Below are 21,526 nucleotides of genomic sequence, written 5' to 3'. Positions count from 1 at the left end.
CCGCAAGCCGCCCCGCACAGTGCCACGCCTCGCCAGGCACGCTTCGGAGACGGGGAAAGTTCAGCGAGCGAGCGGATGCCCCGTTCCTGCCCCCGCACACGTCGCGTCGCGGCAGGTTCCCGCCACCCTCCGCCCCGGCTCGCTCACCCCTCCTCCCCTCCCCGGCGGCGGCTCGCCCCGGCCCCCTCTGCTTCCCCGCCCGCCCGAAGCCTACAGGTGGCTGCAGGGCTGTTACAGGCCGGGCCCGGCTGCCACAAACGCCCCGCAAAGCCCACCTTCCCCGGAAGGGACTGAGGGAAGGCGCGGCCCCCGCCTGGCCCCTCGCCCTGGCAGACGCCGTCCTCGGCCCCCTGAAGGGGAATTAAACCGTACAAGTGAACGGGCGCGAGTGGCCGCGTACGTGTCGGTGTGGCGCTCCCTTGCCTCGCCTGGGTGGTTCCGGAGCCGCCGGGCAGCCCCAGCCCGGGCGGGGGCTGAGGGAGCGCGAGCCGCGGGAGCCGTTGGCGGGGGGGCTGAGGGAGCGCGAGCCGTTGGCGGGGCGGGCTGAGGCGGCGGCGGCCGTTGACGGCCGCCCGCCCCAGTGGAGGGCCGGGGAGCGAAGGCTGGGGCGCTGCTGCCAGGTCGTCGGTGCTCGAACGGTCTTTTTCTCCCGGTTTTAAGCCAGCCTGAGGGGTGACTCGCCCCGCCCCCCGGGTAACCACGGCAGGGCTGCACAGACGGGCCTGCCCGCACTCACCCTCCGGCGCTGCTCCCCGGCCGAGCGGCTCGGTGGGCAGCAGGGGCTGCGCTCGGCCTCACGCTGAGGTGTCTCACCGTCCAAAAAACCCTCCTCAGGCACAGGTATGCGAGAGAAGTTTTATTTACGAAAGATGTTTCAATGAAAATGTCTTAAAAGTCGAAAAAGACGATGCAAGTTTACGGCGGAAATTACTTAAAATATAACAAATTGCACAAAATATTAACACTGATCATACAATATTTCAAAGATTAACAGGCATGTGCTAAAGAAACTGTAGAGTCTAGAAATATCCCAAATATATCTAGTTTACAGATTGCTGTACAAAAAGCAGTTATAAATACTTCACATCTAGAAAAAATACACAGAACCTTTGAAATAGACTTTCCCTTACATATAAACAACCTTTGTAGAAAAAAACCAAAAACACCCAACACAGGCCAATCCCCCGGCTCCTAGATATGTTTGAACTGGTTAGCACCAACGTCTTCTTTAAGTGTGTCACAAACAGGAGTTGAGTTTCGACTGTTTAAAAAAATTATTTTAGCATTTACAATTTAATTAAGACCAGACGGGAGACTACAAAGGGTAACACACCACGGTACATTCAGAAACCGATAGGAAATGAGTACGGGGGGGTGGGAGCAGAGAAGCTGCATCGCGGTCAGAAGTAGAGGGTGGTTTGAGCAGTTCTCATTCCTACGAGGCTCCTGTTTGTGTCAGCGGTGTATTAGTTTGACCCCAATCTTTCAAACAGTTATGCACATGATTGATGAAGTCAATACCAGCAGTATCGGGTCTTTTAATCTATTCATTTTCTTGACATGTCAAAAGTCAAAACCCTTTCGAAATTAGACGCCTGTTGTGAAGTCACAGTAACTGAAATGCACATTTCCCTAGAACACCTGTATGGAATTGCGCTAAGAGGAAAAAATAAAGTATGTTTTGTAACAGGGAGTTGAAGAAAGTTTGTTACAGACAATTTGGCAGGCTCAGGTTTATGGTAATGCAGTGTTTCTACATACAGTTTTAAGACTAGAACAATTATAAATCTTTTTTTAAAAATCTACTAACTTTTCTTGTTAATATTAACATCAATTTCTTTTAAGTTAGTAATCTGCCATTACGGGAGCATAGCACCAATTTAGTATTTATTGCTGTCGTTTATCCCTACAAATATATTTTCGCAAGATATTTACAACTGTACAAATATTCACAAAAGTGCAAAATTAAGACTCTTTTCTGTGTAACCATTCATCGTGTTCCGTGTTGCATCTGATGCAGTGCGATGTCTGCCGTCCTGACTTTCTTATTGCTGCGCGGGGACAGTCGGAGCCCCCTGCCGTGAGGATGGCGATGCGGAGGGACAACTTTCATCCACCGTCTCTGCTCCCCACTTGCCTCCAGCTCCGTTACATGCCGCAGTCATGGCCCACTGGGAAGCGTCTCTATACATCGTTGGAGCCTTGGCTGGCGCAAGAGGAGAAGCTATCGTATAGAGAATCGCTCAAGGATTCTAAATTGTCCACGTCGTGCCTACTCGAGCTATTTAAGGAAGCTTCTTCGTTCTTTCCATTTTCTTCCTTTTGTCCTTCAACTGTGTTCAGACAGTTCTTCTCCTTTTCTAATAAAAGTACGTTATTGCTGTTAAATTTATTGAGAGACTCCAGGGAAATTTTAGATAATCTATTCTGGGAATCCTCTTTTGTTTCTTCAGTTTGCTTCAATTTCTGTAATAAGCAAGGGAAATATTAGAAACATATTTCTTACAAAAATAAAGTTATCCTACTGTACACCATTAATTTCTGTCTTTCCAAAGTTCACAGGGTTAACAGAAACAGATTGTTCGACGCTTAAATCTCCATTATAATTAAATAGAACATTAATGTCCATTTTAGGATAAATCATAACTTTAATGATTCTGCTGAGACAAATAGGACTGCATTTACAAAACAGTTAAGTGCTATTAATGACTTAAGTAGCAGATCTGGGGTATGCATGTGTTAAGCATCTCCAGCATCTTCACAGTAATTTATATCTTCTCCTTTAAGAATACTTTGGGGGGTATGTTTAAACAGGCATTTGTTTAAGTAGAGTTTGGAGTCTGCTAAAAAAATGGTGCACAGACACGTTCAGAGGAGAAAATAGCATTTTCCATAGATTACAGACGCAAATGAAACTTGCTAAAGAATAACCTCACGTTTTGCATGTGTAAGCCTATTGATTTCCACCGACCCAAACCCTCTCTAATAGACAAGAAAGCAACAAGACAGGAAATTATACTGAACTGGGCCAATCCCCACAGACCAGAATCAATCAGATATTGGCCAGGCCTACTCGGAGAAGTGCTGTAATTCTGCAGGAACACCGGACGGTGTATTAGCACATTATATTAAAAACGCACAGTAGGATTATACAGGAGTAATTTTATCCCTTTGTTAGCTACTGGTATTTTCAATTGGAGATCTGACCAAGGAAGAGTTAGGGAACTGTGTAGGGAGCAGTTCAATAAAAATGCCCCGCCGTTCATACACAGGGTGCTTCAAAATCCGTGTAACTAACTCCTCTTACCGATAATATTATCACAGGAATACGAGATAACATTCAACATTTTACATTCAGCATCCAACAGCCTCGCGGAGAGGTAAGATGCAAGAAAGTTGAGATACGCTGTCAGAGTGCAAGCCGTTCCTCAGTTTTGGTATTGCCATCAGATAGCGAAAGCTCAATCATTAAATTACTGTCAATCCAAGACATTAATATTTTGGTTTAGACACAAAATGAAATGGTATTTTAAGCACACTGAAAATAAAGCATGGCCAGATGTATGGATGATGTGGGTCATTACATACGCAGTTGTGAAGGGTCATAAGAATTTTTTGAAGAAATCAAGTTTCAAGTAAGTCAAGTGTTGTGCATGCTGTGCTGCTTATCCTCGGAAATCTTGAGCAAGAGGAAGACAAAATTGTTAAACAGTTGGATTGCTTGTTTTTATGGCTAGTTAGATAAAAATTGAAATGCCAGTCCAATGACTGTTTATGTTGTGATCCTGTCATATTTCATAAGCTGACAATGCCTGGATTGGGTTAGTATTTCTATCAAATGTTTCAAGCAAACTTAGGTAAAGGAACAGGAGATGCTAAAGTCTTGGAAAGTGAAAATTTGCTGTTTGGTTCATTAACTAATCTTCAGTCTAAAAGGTTTTAGGGGACGTTATGTTAGATTCTGATTTTAGATGACAGTTAAAACTAAGGTCTTCAATATCTGTAATTACAATGTTTTCCAAAATAGTCATATAACCCTTGGTGAGAGGAACAAACACAAATTTAGGACCCTTCAATAGAAGTTCTCTACAATTCCAGCTTAAAATGTTCTTCCCTTTGCCCTCATTTGAAATATTATACAATCCTACTGAAACAGTTGTTTCACTTCTCTGTAGGCCAGATGAGGAAATTCTCAGACATGGCATCAATAACACACGTAGTTGCACTTTCTGCTCTTCAGAGTACTAAACCTAAAATACTTTATGATATGACAGACTAAATGAATTTTCTTTGTGTATATTTTTCCCACTTCACCGCTTTTCTTTAGATAAATTGCATGTGGCTGCTTAGCACAGACTTGGGGCTGCAAGAACTCGATACTGGTCTTAGTAAGGTCTATGATAAAAATTTTATTGATTCAAATGGGGGCAATTTCAACTCCTGGGTAAGAGGAGCAGAGACACCTGGAGTATTTGCTGCACAGGGCAGTCCAGGTGAAGTACCAAAATGAGAGCAAATGGAACTAATTCAGTGGTATATTCTGCATATATGTAGTATCAATAATTTATTATCCCCTACAAGCACAACCTGGGCTACAATCCTACTTTAATCACACCCTAGTTCGTCATTTAATATAAGGCTATAAAATATGTTTGAGAAACTGCAGGGAACAGAAGTATTCTCTACAAATTTTAAGTAAAATCATTGAATCAAATGAAAGTGAAGTGAAGCCTATCAGTGAAACCCACTGGCAAAAGATACAGAGTAGCGAACAGTACATCCAGGATACATCAAGAATTAAAGGAAAAAGTCATTCTACAAGTTGCTGTAGCAAAATTTATTACTAAAATAGAGACAGAATTCAGAAATAAGTTATGGATTTTTTTGGACATATTGTCCTTTTTAGATGTCTTAATGCTTTTTTCTTTTAAAAAAAAGGAAAGTAATTACTGCAATAGTATGCAAGTATGCACAGGTAATGCTCATGTGATGTGGACTGTAATACTTTGCATTTTTTCATTTGCTGTAGGTGTAACCTATTTGGCTACAATATACTGTTTCAGACACAGCATTGTTCTAGGAGCTATGGCCACCTATTGCTAATTTTATAATCAGATAAGAATGTGGGGTCATCTGGATGGGACTTTTGGTAGGGAAAATTAATATGCTAGAACTCAGATATCAGATGTACAATATGTACCAATATGATGTTATCTCACGATTTCATTAGTACAGCTGTACTTATATCTATTCATTTTTCTGTTAAATTTTATATGAAATAAAAATATTTTTGTAGTTAGAGAATTAAAATAGGATATTCTAGTCCTTGACACATCTTGAGCTCCATGAGCAAAAATAAAGAAAACTTTAAGCAGAGATACTAATGTAAGAATCTGCATGATCCACAAATCATTTTCTCCCACAATAACAAAATTAGGTACATTCCTAGAGTTGAAAAGTCACTGATAATTTATTTAAAATTGGTGTGCCAGAGCAAATGTCACCCCCAGTTCTTTAAGAATTTTTTTCTGTAGTTACTAGAGAGACAATTTGGAAAAATTACCAAAGGGTATTTATTTAGATTCATCCTTAATTAAAGTTTCTTATTTTTCATGGCAGTCACAACAGCTGCTAGATGAATCAAAAGGCAAAACCAAAGCAACTATTATTAGAATTTGTTTGATAAATTGCGTATGTGGTTAAGTAGTGTCTTTAGTTTTGTTCATGTCGATTTGTTACTGACCTCAGCAGAGTCACAGATATAACAAAGAACAAGGGTTAGCCCAAAGATGTTAGTATTGTGCATTTTAAAGCAATTAGTTCATTAAAGCATTTCAGAGTCACACTAATGTGAGCCAGCAGCTTTTCCTGCAGATACGAACATTTGGCAGCAGATCAGACGCGTTTTGCATCCACAAGAACTGGGTGAGATTTGGTGACGGTGTAGAGAGCACCTCACCCCTAGGTCATGGGTTCCAGTCATATCTTTCCTATATTAGTAGCAACTTTCTGCATAATGAATATATGGTTTTATCACCTCAGGAAAAAAAAGGACTTGGTAATTTTGCTCAGTGTTGCTAGAAAAGCCAAGATGGGACCAACAGTATGTGCTTGCTCTGAGACACGATTCTTCTCAGAAATAATACTTAAAGCTATTTCAGCCTGGAGGTGTTGACTTTGTTGCTGACTATTCTGCATCTGTTCTGTGAATAAATAAGATGTCTGCTGCATTCAGTGTGGTCAGTTAGATGTTTTCCTGAGTACGAACTTAAGGGGAAAGATAAAAAGATGTAGTCACAGGTTTTGGTCTAAGCAAAAAGAAAAAGAAAGGCTCAGCACAGAAAAGGACTGTGATTTTCACATTGCCTCTAAAAGCACTGGTCCATCACCCTAAGGCAGATCAATGTATAGCTTGTTTTACTTATACTAACTATATTTTTGTATAGAAAATCTATATTGTTATAGCCTTAGGATATGAGGAACATTTGTTGTTCTACTCTGTGTAAGTGGAGAGCTTCCCATCATTGGAGTTTCTTAGCTAGTCACTACCAGGTGCTTCATACCACCTGAGAGTAGTGACTAGTTGTCAGAAGAGGAGAAACTCTATCTGACATAATACAGACTTTCATCACAAGTCACATCACTTTGAAATAAACTCATGAGTCATGAATCAGAATAATGTTTCCTTGTTGGCAACATCCTAAAGGGAATAACTAAAACCCATTAGTGATATAATAAAATTTGGCATGTCACTTCAAGCACAGCAAATTAGGAAAACAAAACTAGCCTGCAGTTACACTGATACATTATAAATAGGTGTTATTTCTACATTAACACATCAAATTAGATTATTTTTAAACTTTAAAAATGAGAGGTTAGATGTGGTTAGAATGCATTTTCAGTGCTGTGTGATCAAGGACCAGTCACAAGTGTAGTTGTTGTGAATGGCACAAAGACTCTGCAGGTCTAAAAGGAAGGAGCGGGGAAGGATGGGCTCATTCCTGGGTACAAAGGACCCACAGCTGGCTTGCAGAAAGGAATGCAACAGCAAGTCCATTTCTTCTGTATAGTAACATGCAGAAGCTCTGATTGCCTGGAGGTCAGGCTATGCTTATAAGGCACGGCAGCGCCCAATATTAGCAATGAACCATTCTGCAGGATAAATGTATTTTCCAGCTGTCTAAGTTTAGTTAACCAGCACTTTAAAGGGTTCAGAATCAGTTACACACAAGAATAAAATGAACTTTATTTATGTCTCTCATGCACTGGGCAATTTAGTTTTTAGATTAACACAAAAGCAAGAAGGGCATTGCTTCAAGTGAAGTATAACTGCAAAACACTATTGGGTAAAAACAACTAAATTGCTATGAGAATTAAATATAGATCAACAAAATCAATACTTAATTGTATAACTCAAGGTCTTGCATTTCAGATCTGATCTCTAATAGGAGATACAAAGTATGTTCCCTTTTTATTTTTTTAGTTATTATTTAAAACTTTATTGTGAAGGAACGATTTTCTAGATTTTTATCTTTTTAAAAAATTGTTAGTTACTTTGTCTGCATATGTTCAAGGTAAATTTGATCCCACAATGCCACTGTTTCTTATTTTAAATTCAGAGTTTTACCAATTTAGGTATCCTCTGGTCCTACAATTGCTTTGTTTTTATGACACAATGGTTCTAAGTGAGATATGCAGTTACAGCATTACATAGGTTGCTGATATATAACATAACCTGTTTAGTAGGACATTTTTAATATGTTCACAGCCTCTTGTAAGACAGGTGTATTGAGATACAGAGCAGTATTCTGATCAGAGATATGCTGGGGTAATCAGAAGTAACTTCCCACTGAATTCAGTGGTGTTACACGACCAGTTTGCAGTAGAAAGGCGTAACACAAAAGGGTTGGTTTTGAGCTACCAGGTAGTAGCTTTCTATCAGCCATCCAGGACAGAATGCAATGGCAGACGCTCTGTGGAATGTGAACAATCTCCAGATCTCATTTAATGTCAGGTGGACAGGTAACACTCTACAGTGAAAATGGTTGTACAGTCACATCCAGGAAACTACAAAGGTGAAAGCTGTAACTGCGTGACCTCTGCTGTATTACAGCTGAGCTAAAGATGTGATGTTTGAACTTCTTTCTCTTTAAAGCATAACCTTAAATAATAAGTTAAGCCTTGCTCTCACTTGTATATTGTCAGAAGCTTTCATCTATTTTCTTGGACTGACAGTAAAATAATTTTTGAAATAATGAATCACTTTTCTTTTTTCTACTTGAGCAGAAATCCCACAATTATTTTGCTGTACCAGACAATGACATTCTCAAAGACACACCATCAGATTTTCAAGATAAACAGTAAGTGCCAGTTTCTTTTCTTGGGAAAAAGTGCACCAATATGGAGTATTTTAAAGTTCATTAGTCCGTTCAGCAATTTATCGGAAAGCCATATATACATATACATATATCATCCACTTATGGCATTATGGGTAATATAACAATGGCAAGAGAACCAAAGCTTGCCTACCGTATTTAAGAGTATAACGATCTACAAATATATGTTAGTATCACAAGGACAGCATTTCTGATGATCCTGAATTGTAAATAAATTACCTTAGAGGAAATAAAGCTGATTGGCATGAACTGTGTATGATTCATAACTGCAAATCTGGACAAAACAGCTATTGCTTAATGAATGCTTAATGAATGACTGAGGAGTTGAGACCTACATTGTCTATAGCTTGAATTCTTGTGTGGTTTAGGAGATAAAAGATGGTTTAGTGAATTAAGCTTTATGCTTTCTAAAGTGTAATTTTCCTAAAATGATGAGATGAATAGGTACATTCAGCATTCTAATGCCAAGAATATCATCCTCATAATTTACAAAGTATATAAATATTTTGTTGATATGACAAGGCTGTTTGACCTGATTAGGTATATTCCAACCCTCTTTGAACTTTTGCAGAATTTAATAAACCAGGATTTTCAGGTCCCATTTTCCATATCGGCAAATCCAGCTTTCAACCTTCTGCTCAATTATGTACTGAATGCCACAAATACGGTTGTTTTCTCATAGTGCCGCAGAATGGCCACTGGATGCATCGAGTATGCGTGGATGAAGTTTATTTAAAACAGAATGAGAAACTATAATTCTAAGTGCCAATACCTTGGAAAATGGTCACAATGCAGGTGCTCAGTCAAGTGTGTTGAGAGGAGTTATTAAAAAGAAAAGCAATTAAACACTGATACTTTCTCCAGAAGGTAAAGCAGGGCCTCACTCTATTCACATTGGTGGAATCACCAATTTTGCTCCTCACAGAGGGAATCTACCCACTAAAAGCAATGCTTACTGCAATCAGAGGCTCATCACAAGGCATTAAAGAAGAAATACCCATGGTGAGAAAGGAAGTTGATACTCAGTTTGTAGAACCTGATAGACTGAAAATGAGCAAGACATGCACAGGATACACTTTACTTTTCAGAGATCCTTTTAGCTTTCCTAGTAGAGGGAGTTAAATAACAAAATTGTTCTGATTTTACAGTAATGGGAAAAAACTCATAGTGAAAAAAATTCATACTGAAAGATAAGATTGCTGATGAAGTTATTGAACATGACTTAACCATTTGAAGTTCAGTACTATTCCTTGACAGAATTATGTTGAGGGTTATGTTGCCAGTGATAACCTACTGAATGGTACTGGAACTATGCAGTGTAAAGTCACTTCACTATTTCAGTCCTCATTAGACTGTGTTTAACCACACAGCATTTAAGTATACAGAGCTTTGTCCTACTGAATGAAAGTACTTGTCCTTGCCTTGATGAAAGTATGGCTGATTGTTTCAATAAAGAAGGGGGCTTATGAAAAAAGGGCTACAATTTTATCCTAGATTAGAGGCTTAGAGGATTTTTTTTTTTTTTAAATTGGGATACTTACTCAGAACTGACTCAAGAAGCAGAAAAAAGTATAGTTCAAGAAAGATTTTTAAATCTTATACAAAACGTGGTTCGTAAAAAGACAGACTCTATCCCACATTACACTGTAGCAAAAAATTCCTCTCAAAATCAGTAAATGCAGGATAGTACTCATACAACATATAATCTCACTGACATTTTCAGTAATCGGGGTCATTCTTCTCTATGGCTGAACTGTTCTCAGACTACGGTTCGTAAGTATTAGCTGTGTTCTTACCTGTCTTCATCTTCCACCTTTGGCTTTTTGAACAAGACTATTTATTTTGGTAATTACAAAGACACTTATCCTCTCACTCTCCAGTGATGTCTGAGTTTCTGGCCTGTAATGTCTGTATGTCAGTCACCCAGCATACCGATGGAAAACGGGATTGCACTTAAAGACTGCACTGCAAATGGTAATTGGTAGTGGGTCATGATTTTCCACACTAGTAATCCTCTCTTTTGAGTACTGGACTAAGTTTCACTTCAGGTTAGCCTGCGACTGTCCAAGGTACATCAGCTGACCTAAGGGCAAAAAGACAGAAGCAGCAGATAGAGAAGGAGCAATGTTATGTGGCAGCATCAAGAGCAAATCAGCAGTATGAAGAAACCATGTAGAAATAATTCTCCCAGCTATGAAAATTGGCATGCATGCACTGAGGGCTGCACTGTCTGCAGGGGAGTTCAAAGAGGATGAATCTCTGCTAGAAGATCAGCAGAGGAAAGAAAGGGAACGTCCCCTCTTATGAGTTTTAAAGATGACTCATAGAGGTCATTTAAACAAAGGAGTGAGCTCCACAGCAAATAGTTTTCTCATTTTTAGCCTTTCAGGAGGACAGCTGGGAAGAGACAAACAATCTTTCCAGACCCGTCAGCCCTCCTCTGTATGACTGCCCATTTGTTCACTGTGGAGGGAGCCTCCATGTTCGCATACATGGTGCACACACATCAGAATGATACGTCTTCCAAGCTCTCACCGAGAAGAAATACAGAGGTGATAATTTTCACATTTGGAAGCAGGATTTTCTTTAAACAAATCTGAATTAGCATGCTTAAACCCCACCCCAACAAAATAGCTTACTTAGGAGCCTGAAGTTGTCATTTTCCTTTCCACTCCAGATTGTAATCAACTCTCTACATATCAGAGTTTTTTTTATCTCTAATGAATCTAACAAAAAACCATTGCCCTTTCTTTCTGCTTCTGTGAAAACTGGCCCCTGGAAGACACTAATGAAACCCACCAGGTGTACCCTCCTCTAAAGGACACGGACACCACCTTCCTTAAGTGAGGGTTAAGGGATGCAGCTGGGCAATCACGCCACATGTTGCCCTGGTAAGTGCTCCAGGAGGCAGCAGAGGAAGAGGCTGTAGCCCAGGTTGCCTTCCCAGTAAACCTGATGCAGCCTGAGCTATGTGCATACTCTTTTCTGACCCTGTGCAATGAGACTACAAAAGTTCCTTTGTAATCAGAGAAAACTGGGACAGGATAGATGCAAATAATGATGCTGGTTACATGACTGCACTTGCCACCTCTTCACCTGACATTATGATCTGCACAATTTTCAGTACTGATTCATGAAAACCATGAACTGCAGAATGAAAACCTATGTTTAAGTTAATCTGCCATCAAATCCTCCACAACAGTACAGTTATTTACATGGGCTTTCCAAATTTATGCAAACAATTTATCTTTGCTGTAGGGAAGAATATTTTGAGGGACAGAGGCACAACATGCACAAAAATCTGAGCAACAGTTTCAGATATAGGCTGCAGAACCAAATTAAAGTAGAAGGATAAATCCTCTCTTGCAATTTTTAGTTCATTTCAGTACAGCAAGTTGTATCAATAAAGAGCCCATAGTATAAGTCAGCCAGAAAATAAATGCTATGAAGGATGTTCCATTTTATGTCGTTTGAATTTGATTAGTGATTAGTCTTGGTGGTTAAACCACATGGGAACAGTAATCAAGGTTTCTCTACTGCGGTTCTGTAACAACTGGAAAACACTGTTGGCTCATGTCCTATACCACGATGGGATATTAACCTAAAATCTAATTAATCTATGAATGAATAACGGTTCTAGAAACATACTATATTACAATCAATTTTAAGTGAGTTCCTAACAGAAGATAAGATGAAGAAAAAGCTGTAAAATTACCAGAGGTTGATAAATTCTGTTTACTATGACTGATGATTTTTATGGATGATACTTTTACAATCCATCAAACTTTTGTCAGTTCAAGAATCATGCTGCCAAACGTATGCAGTAAATTAATTTTTAAATTTACATATTTATTAAAAATCTTATTGAAAACAGCAGGAAGTAAGCCTTGTTTGAATAATAAAATAACTTGTTATTCTACTGGAAAGAAAACAAAAAAAAAAACAACAAACCTTCTATTAAGATGATTTTATGGTAAGGCAATAATTATAAACAGCTACGTGAATTAGTTAACCAAATAATGTATTAAATAGCCAACCTCAAATTAATCAAGAATTAAAAAAACTGTTGGAAGATAATCAAGTAAAAAATGTAATCTAAAAGCTGAGAAATTCATGGCTGAGTTTCAGATGTGCTTGAGGACATGTTTGTTAGCTCGGGCCCATTGGCAGGGGCTCCCTGTGGTTCCCTGTGAAAAGCACGGGGAGCTGCAGGTGTCTGCCTGCGTGGCTTCCCCACTCAAGGTGCTGAAGAGGAAAGGCGTGTTAGCAATCTTCTCCTGCACATGGCCGCAGGAATGTGCCCAGTGTGATGTGCTGCTGGCTCAGGAAATCATTCTGTCACCTCAGCCTGTGTTTATTCTCACAGAACAGAAGTCCGCTGTAAGAAGGTGTTAGACCTGCACCCTGAGCACCTCCCAATAAAGGCTGAACAAGAACCATAGGGATATCTGCTGAACAAGGGAATAAACAGAGACAACAAAGGAGCAAAGTCCACGGCATGTGGTAGAACGTGGCATACCCATGAGGAGAGCAAGAACTACTTCCCCACCATTTCTACAGGGAAGGATGAAGAAGTGTGCCAAAATGGTGGAAATGTGAAGCACGGTGATATGATCTGAGGCAAGTAAGGCACCTCAGAGACCAGACGAGCAGAGTTCTTGGCCACGTCTGCTCGCAAGGCCTCATCTCAATGTTACCCATCAGTTACGTTACGAGGATTTTCTGTTTCACCTTTGACGTATTACTCCACTGCTGTGATTCCTGTGCTGCCTATTATCTCACAGACATGCTCCTGGTATCAAAAAAAACACTGGAGCCAGATCTCATTGTTCTCTTTGTTTTCTTCCCTGGTCTCACCTCCACAATTGCTGCATTTTTCTTTGACCACTACCATTGCTGGGGCCAGCCATACACACTCGTAAAATTCCTACTTTGTGTATACAAAATACATAAGCCATCCTGCCTGCATCTATCAGAAATGAGACTTGCAGTAACTGTAACAATTGTGCTTCCTCGTCCAGCCCTCTCACTTGTCTCATGGGAGACTAGGGGTCAAGGAACAGGCCAACTTATTTGATTTATGGATTATGGAGTACCTGGTGTGTGTTCATATACGACAGTATGCCTGGTACCTGAGAGCATCCGTGTCATTTGGGGTGTCCACCACAGTTACCAGGAGAAAGTACTATGCCTGTGCTCGTGGTGACACCACTGAAAACAGAAACAGGCTAAGATTAGATTTAATAATTTAGCCAGAGGACTAAAATATATCTTGATGGAAAAAATATAGATTGTAACTAATCTCATGTTTACCAGACAACTCAAGGATACAGTCCTGGGCTGTGACTCAGTAGCCAAATGGATTAATCTAAAAGGAAACAAAAGAGACAGGGCTACATGCAGGGAATAGGGAATTTATGTCATAAATGCAGATTGTTGATTATATTCCTTTGCCCAGCTCTAAAGGATGATCAAAAAGAAGCACTGTGACATAAGCAGAGTAAAGCTGGGCACCAAGATGACCACTGCTGGAGATGCCGATGGAAGTTCCTACAGCCAGGAGATTTATGAATTGTTCAACTTGCCTCCTCACAAAATTAAAGCAGTGATAGAAATTTTGATTAATACACATATCATTTGGCTGTGATCCGAGGGGAATTTTAGTTAATTTATGGGTTTAAATTTGTTTGCTTCATCTTTTAGATACATCTGTTTCTGGTCATGAGAACCTCTGTCCTACTTTGTGGACTTTGTGGATAGCCAGGCATACAAAATGTCTCTCACTTGGATCTGGTAGGTGATCTCATCAGTGAGAAAACTTTCTGTGAGGGGCACAGCCTCGAAACAGAAGGGAGTCAAGGACAAGTGTGCTGGACAGACCTTTGCATCTCCACCTTTGCCTTTCCTGGGTACCAGCAAGGTTCAGGATCAAAAAGGCTGGTAAACATTTGTGCTGGGTCCACCTGGGCAATAAAAGTCCCCTCTTAGAATGTGAGGTGTGCTTTTGACAAGGCTTTGGAGGCTTTTTCAGAGCAAGGAAGTATAGTGAAAATATATATTGGGAATCCCAGTTCTGTGGGGTCTCACCCCCCTATTTGGCTGTGAGAAAACCTTTGCTGGGAATGATCAAAGAAGGAATTCAGTGTGAGGAACCAGGACAGGCTCCTCTTCCCACAGCGGACTACCTGCAGTGACAGAATAATGTAGTATTTTTTGTATTGATTTTGCTACAATTTGTGTATAAATAAAGAAATGTGTACACGAAGTGATAGCCAGTCACATTAATGTACTTGGACAAACGCTTTAGAAGACTTATTTACCTTAGCAATACAGAACTGTTACTGCAGTATCAACACTGCAAACTGCTGTGAGATACTGGCAATACAGAACCAGTTCCTATGCCTAAAATACAGATTATAATATTGTTAATATAATAGGCCACTAGGAGGACTAAAATACAACCGGAATTCATGCAGACACGCTGTAGAGCTAACATGGACTCATTTTCTGAATGACCAAAGAGGATACAAACAGGAAACTTGGATAAAAATAGAGAACAAAGCAGTTCCTGCGCCCTATTAGCCAATGAATAATTTGAAAAGCGTTGCTGAAGATGAGCAGGCATTTGGTATTTATTGTAATACAAACCCCCCCATCTTTAAAGTGCTGATTCCTTTGATATTTTAGATTATTCAGGATTCAAATATTTGTAAGAATGGAGTAATAATTTCCTCCATGTGTGGACATTGTTAAGAACCCTGTATGGACAGCAGGACTGCTCAAGGCGGTATAGTTCTGCTCATGCAAAACTCTTTGCAGGATCAGGGTGTGAATTTGCTTCTGACATCCTGAAAATTCCTCAGCAGAGGGGCGATGTGTTTGCAGTTAGCCCTTGTAATGCAAGATCCCATCTTGAGTAAGAATGCTTGATAAGAATATTAAGTGATAATGATTATTTGCTTAGCACTGCTATGGGGCCTTCAAAGCCCTCAAAGCAGCCTGCTAACAGTACTGGATTAAATTCTAAATGCAGCTGGAAGGTATTATTTATATTCTTTATTTAAAAATGGGAAACTTAATAGCAAGAGAGGTTTAGCAATTTGGACAGTCAGCCAGAGCACCATCCTGATCTTCACAGTCCTGCACTCTTAACTGCTAAGATTTTTGTCACTATTTGAATATCTATTTTTGTCTTTGCAGGCAGAAAATTCTCTGCGGAAAGAGAGAGGCCTGTATCGTTCTCCTCACTAGAGAGCATCTGAAATGCTCTTCAACATACAGGACCTGGCATTTTATCCAGCGTATGTGGTAGTTAATCAAATGTTTTGCACTGACTTCAGTAGACTTTGGATCAGACTCTTGATGCATTAGAGAGATAAATTATTTAACTTGCTGAGTTCCCCTAGAAACAAAATATTGAGCTGCAAACAAAGCTAACAAACACCAAATGGGACACCATCTGCTGCAATGAACAGAACATGACCAGTTTCCTCCATGCTTGAGATTCTTCCAAAATACAATCTGAAATAGGTTTGTTAAACTCCCAACTGTCTCACAAAATTGGCTTAGCACAGGTTAGCAAATGCTAATGCCACCAGCAACAGCAAGCCAGACTCTGATATATCAATTCAAGTTGTCTGTGATTTTATTTCTATTGGACTGCCCTGCATAAAAGCTCAGGGGTTTTCTCTTATCCAGAGCCTATCGAGCCTATGGAGATACTTCTGTTCGTGCCGCGTGTCCTAGGGCCTATGGACACTGAGTAGTTTCTGCCACTAGGTAAATATGAATGGTAATTATCTACATCTATGTCTATTATTTAAGCAATCATAAATCTGTATTCTTCTATCCTTTGACATCCAGACTCTATGCCTTACAACATCCTGGAGGAACAGGATATGGAGGCAAAAGAAGCTCTATCTCCCACAGGAGTGGCAGGAGATACCTGAAATCCCAAGTCCCTATTTGGTATCAAAGTTTTCGGCTGTGGTGGAGAACGTGTGGCTTCCCAAACCCTTTCATAGGGACAGAAGGACACTCCTGTGAGTGCATGTGACACTAGTGTGTGCCATCAACATTAGCACTGTTCCCACTTAGAAAACATACTAATTGAGCAACCAAATTGAGCAACTAGTTTTTATGTAACGTGAGGAAAAACACCAAGAGTATTTGCCTTGTAGAACAAGAAGATAAATGTCTTCATACCTAAATTTCCTACATAGCCAGACACTTCATCTTCTAGTATCACCACTACAAGTGATGAAACTACCATGAGCAAACAGAACCTCCAAAGACTATTCAGTCTTCAGCAGTTAACCAGAAGGGCTACAGGTCTCCACACTATGCAGCTCTTTTAGATGCTGACTGTTCTTTGCCTTGCTCTACTGCCTCTGTTTTCATCACTGTGCTACTGATGATGTCATAATACAGATTCCATGTTTTTACAATGGATTTTATTTATAGAAATGCTTTATTATAAATGTTGAACTCTAACTCTCTGGTACCGTGGCTTGTTATAGTGGTTCTCAGAAACATGATAAGAAAGGAAGGTGTTCCAATAATAGTAATAATAAAAATATTCCGTAGAATGATACAGATCAAAGTTTTAGCATTTTCCTCATACTCTAATGTTATGGAAAATGCGATAAAGAAATGGGTTTAAAAAATCAGAGAGTTTCATTATGGTATGATCTTCACTGTACATTGTAGGACCAGATTAAAAAATACACAGTATTTGGCCTTCCTTTTGACTCAGGTGAAAATGTCTGCTGACATTCCATGACATTGCTCACAGAAACAATGTACAGAAGTACGGTGCTACAGATCCAAATTCTGACAGATAGATGGAGAATATCTAAACCAATTTTCGAAGCACCTATATAAACACCATGATTTTCACAGGGTCCAAGTACGTGCATCTGTCAGAGAAATCATCAAAAGTTGCATATTTCCAGCACCTTTGAAAACTGGGCAGCTGAAGTGTCTAAATATGAATTTAGGCATAACCATTAGGAAATGATGCTTCAAAAAAATGGCCTATGTTTTTACCCATTAGGGGCCACAAAAAAGACTCTCCAGTTAGGCTATGCAGGGCAAAATAATTCTTGTAACAGCGATCAGGAAGTCTTGCTGGCTGCTTTGCTACTTCTGTTCCTCGGTTTCAGGCATTGCCTGAAAAGCTCTTAAATTTCAAATCTGCTTTGCATCTTAGTACATGTGTTACCAACGGGTTTCCCAATCTGGTAACTTTTCTCTGGATACAGTGTCTTGGTGAAGTTTAGACACTCCTATTATAAGAAATATCATAGATTATTACTGCATGATTAACATTTTAATTTTATATTGCTCAGCAATATAATTTATTCATATTTAATTTCTTCATTCCCACGCACTTCTGCTTTACTCTTCATCCACCCAAATCTATCTGAGGTCTTGTTTTACAGTATGCTTTATGGAGCATTCAATAGCCCATGGGATATACGCATATGTAATAGGATGTCAGAAAAATCACTTTTAAATGTTTGACTGGCAATTATTCAAATAATTTTTCAAATAATCACTTGGGTTTTATTTGCTGAGAATAACACTAGAGTAGTTAAGGGAAGTTCTTAAGGCTACAGCTTTTCATAGTATGTAAAAGTTTTAGTGACCTCTATTAATGATCAGGTAAAGAATGGAGTAATCCAGAAAAAAGCAGCAGTTATGGAAGTGGAGCTCTCAGGATGTGTCTCACCGATTGATGGATTGATGGGCAGTTCAGGCTGTGAGGACTCTGACATGTGCTATGAAAACTTATATCACTCTTCTTAGCCTTTGTGAAGGATAATTAGACATTTAAATTACATATCTATATCTTACAAACTTCCCAGACTTCCCTGTGTCACCTACTGCCAATAAAGCTGCTAAAACCCATGTTTGTTATTCCTACCAAATACAAATATCACTTTCCATTAAAATAATATAGATGCTGCAGAAGGCCTGGAATTCATGTACCAGGGCCAAAAAATACATTAAGAAATAAAATATTTCCCTTTGGGACTTGCTATAGAGTGTTTAATTTCGCAAAAAATATTTAACCAATATTTTTCTTAAGGATTTAGACAATCTGCACAAAATCCAGTATAACTTCTCATTTAAATAAAAGGCGAGTCACTTTTGAGAGATGACAACAGCTTGTGGAACAAACTATAAACACCTGCAAATTATTTCAATATGATTTTTCCTGATATTTGACATAAAATTTGCCTTCTTTTCAAAGAATACATTAATTAGGATATAATTGTCTGTGTACATATGCAAAGAAAAAGCACCCTCTTAAAAAAAAAATAGTTTGCTAGTATATTTTCAGTATACTGCCATAGTTCCTGCTACCATCAGCTGTGTAGCTTACTCCTCATATTCTGCTCAGAACAGAACTCTCATACTAAAAGATCAGTCATTTCCTACCCTTCCCTGCATGATGTTTGAGTGCTTTATGCAAAACATATCACTGTTACAGATGGGGAAGGCAAGTTTCAGCTGGAAAAACAATTCACAAAAATATTACAGCATTATTCATCTCATTTAACTCTGCTAATCAGATGCTCCTCTCGGAGTCAAAATATTTTCCAGCTTCAGAAAACAAACAGCTCACTGAATACCTCTCTGCCCTACTGCTCTTATCTTGATTGAGTCAATCCAATGTTTATTGTATCCAATTTATTTTTTAGCTTTTTCTTTTACTGCTAATAATAAATTTCTACCATTACAACAATTACACTATCTCACAAGCTTACTAATATTTATCATTTGTTGCTGTTAATGTGCCCTGAATTCCATTTTGGCCTACTGTATTATTATAATATTCCAATTCAACACAGAGAGAAATGAAACCTAAAGCTTTATTTCCAAAGATGGAGGACTGAAGAGTTTCTGGTTACAAATGGCAGAAACATTAGTGCACTTTGGGCCATGCTGCAAATCACAGCAGCTCCATCTGTCAAACCTTTGAAAAACAGCTCAGAACATTTTCCACTCAGGGAAATCACTAGCAAATGATACTTTTATTCAATATGTACTTTTGGTTCTTATTAGACTAAAGGATCTACCTACTTACTCCTAAGAGCCACAGTGTCTATTAAATCCTTGTGAACTCTTCAGTTATATAGGCAAATTGACATTATAGTGCTCAGGGTGTATCTGCAAGGCACAGTGCAGCGTGCTGCAAAGGTACTGGTGAGCAAGCTGGGTGCGCTGGGACCAAATGTGGTGGCGTCTTATCAACACCCTGCTTATTTCAGCTACTCAGCCCTGCTGAGAAATGGCCTGGAGTAACCAGGCCATAAGGAGCTGTGCTAACACTGTGCCCAAGCAGGCTCACTGTAAATTATCTCTGTACAGCTCTGCGTTGCTCTGGGCATTCGTACACGAGCAGTTTTGGACCGTTTCTCTGGGGACTCCGGCAAATGAGCTGCAGGACTTTTTGTGACATCTGGGCCAGTGTGTAATGTGGTTACGCAGCTCCTACATGCTGAAAAGACAAGGTTCTCTCTGTAATTTGAAATTACTTGCTGAGATGGTGGGATATGGGGTTTCTGCTCCAGTGATCAAGTTCTTCCACTCAAAAAAGGGCAAAGTTCTTCCCTCCTCACAGTGCCAAAGGGCTTATATTCTGTGAGCACAACACTCCAGCTGTGGCCACAGGACAGCTCAGTGTGTTGCCTTAAATCAGACAAGCCCACACATCTGTATCTGGCACTCGACAAACCTCATAGGCACATTTCACTCCGTGCTGTGAGTTATTTGGGGATTTAGAGTTACATGACACTGTGCCATAGGCACTAGAACTGCACCTAAATGCCAATGATGCTTCAAGTCCTTAACTTTCCTCCTGTAGCTACAGCTTTTCACTTCCTCCGCGTCTTCGCTCAGACTCACATCCAAACTATTCTCCTGCTAGCCTTGCACACCATGTGTTTTAAATGCCACGCAGCCTGCTGTACTATGCCAAAGACTTTCTGTCCCTCACCAATATCCAAATACTCTTTTAAAAAATGCTGTGCTGAAAGATATTTGAGTTAAAATGTCGCCACCTACCCATCCCCATAAATACCCTAACCAAACATTAAATAGAGAACGTTTACACCAGCTGGAGGGCGTTAGAATGGGACTTGGTGGCACAGTACTAAAACTCGTGAGTCCATTAGTGCTAGAAGCAGAACTGTATCAGCAGATAACAGCTTCCAGCTTTTTTAGGGTATGCTTTTCCTAAAAATATCCCTTGCATACCATTAAAAAAGTTATTTTCTCTGGCGGACTCTGCCTTCCAAATGTCATTTTGCCTTGCCAAAGCCTTTTAAAAACTTGAAAAAGTTATGAAGAATGTTATCATCCTCCTTGCTGAGCCACACTCCATTGCATGACTTTTTCCTAAAACTCTCAGCAGTGTAAGAAGCCTCAGTTGTTTCACCTAGAAGGCACACGGAGAGAAATGAGTCTCTGTATAACTGCAGCTTTTTATTGTTGCCAAGCTAGTTCCTCAGGCTAACTGTAAGAATGTTCTTCCACACTACACAACATTTCTTTTAAGTGATACACGTCAAGTGAGACTTTGGTCCCAGGAGACTGCCTAGCGGTCTTCAAATTGCTTGTTTTGCTGTCTCTTCACTTTACTTTTTTGGAGGCAACTTTGATGGCAAGATACTAGAAACAATAAGACTTGATTAGGAATATAAGGCTCGGTAGCAGATCTCGGAATGCGAACCTGCCCTATGGAGGGGAAAAAACATGCAGAGACGTGGGATTTGTTGACGTTCGGAGACATTGTAGCCTATTTCTAATTTCATGTTTCCCCACATGAGTTGAATCAGACTTGAGGCTAGGAAAAATATTTTTAATTCTGTACTACTCCCATGGGTGGTATGGTAAAATCTGTTTTCTTATCAGATCATGCTCCTGTGGTTTTTGTCACTTACGTTGTCAAATACTCCTATGAAATTCCCCTGACAATAGATCTTAAATCAACTTGGGTAATTACTCGGAGAGTCTTTGCTTTGACGGAACAAGTATTGCATCATTCATCTGAGAATCAAAACCCTTCGATTCAATAGAAAGGAAGTCTCGCAGCCCCAAGCCTGTCAGCGGGTAAATTC

The 21,526-nt window shown here is 39.7% G+C and overlaps 1 protein-coding gene across 1 annotated transcript in view; it reads right to left on the bottom strand.

Annotated features, from left to right (window-relative positions):
• Window positions 1–850: 850 nt before the first annotated feature.
• The window catches only part of NCKAP5 (NCK associated protein 5), a 392,253-nt gene continuing 371,577 nt past the window's right edge, over window positions 851–21,526 (bottom strand). Inside the window, 1 exon segment of the mRNA XM_054208458.1 lies at window positions 851–2,466. Within this exon segment, the coding sequence (XP_054064433.1) occupies window positions 2,185–2,466 (282 nt within the window). The 3' untranslated portion in view covers window positions 851–2,184.

This window comes from Rissa tridactyla, chromosome 7, assembly GCF_028500815.1.
Source record: "Rissa tridactyla isolate bRisTri1 chromosome 7, bRisTri1.patW.cur.20221130, whole genome shotgun sequence".
NCBI lineage: Eukaryota > Metazoa > Chordata > Aves > Charadriiformes > Laridae > Rissa > Rissa tridactyla.
The sequence above is the reverse complement of the archived record's forward strand: the minus strand, read 5'-3'. Positions and strand labels throughout refer to the sequence as shown.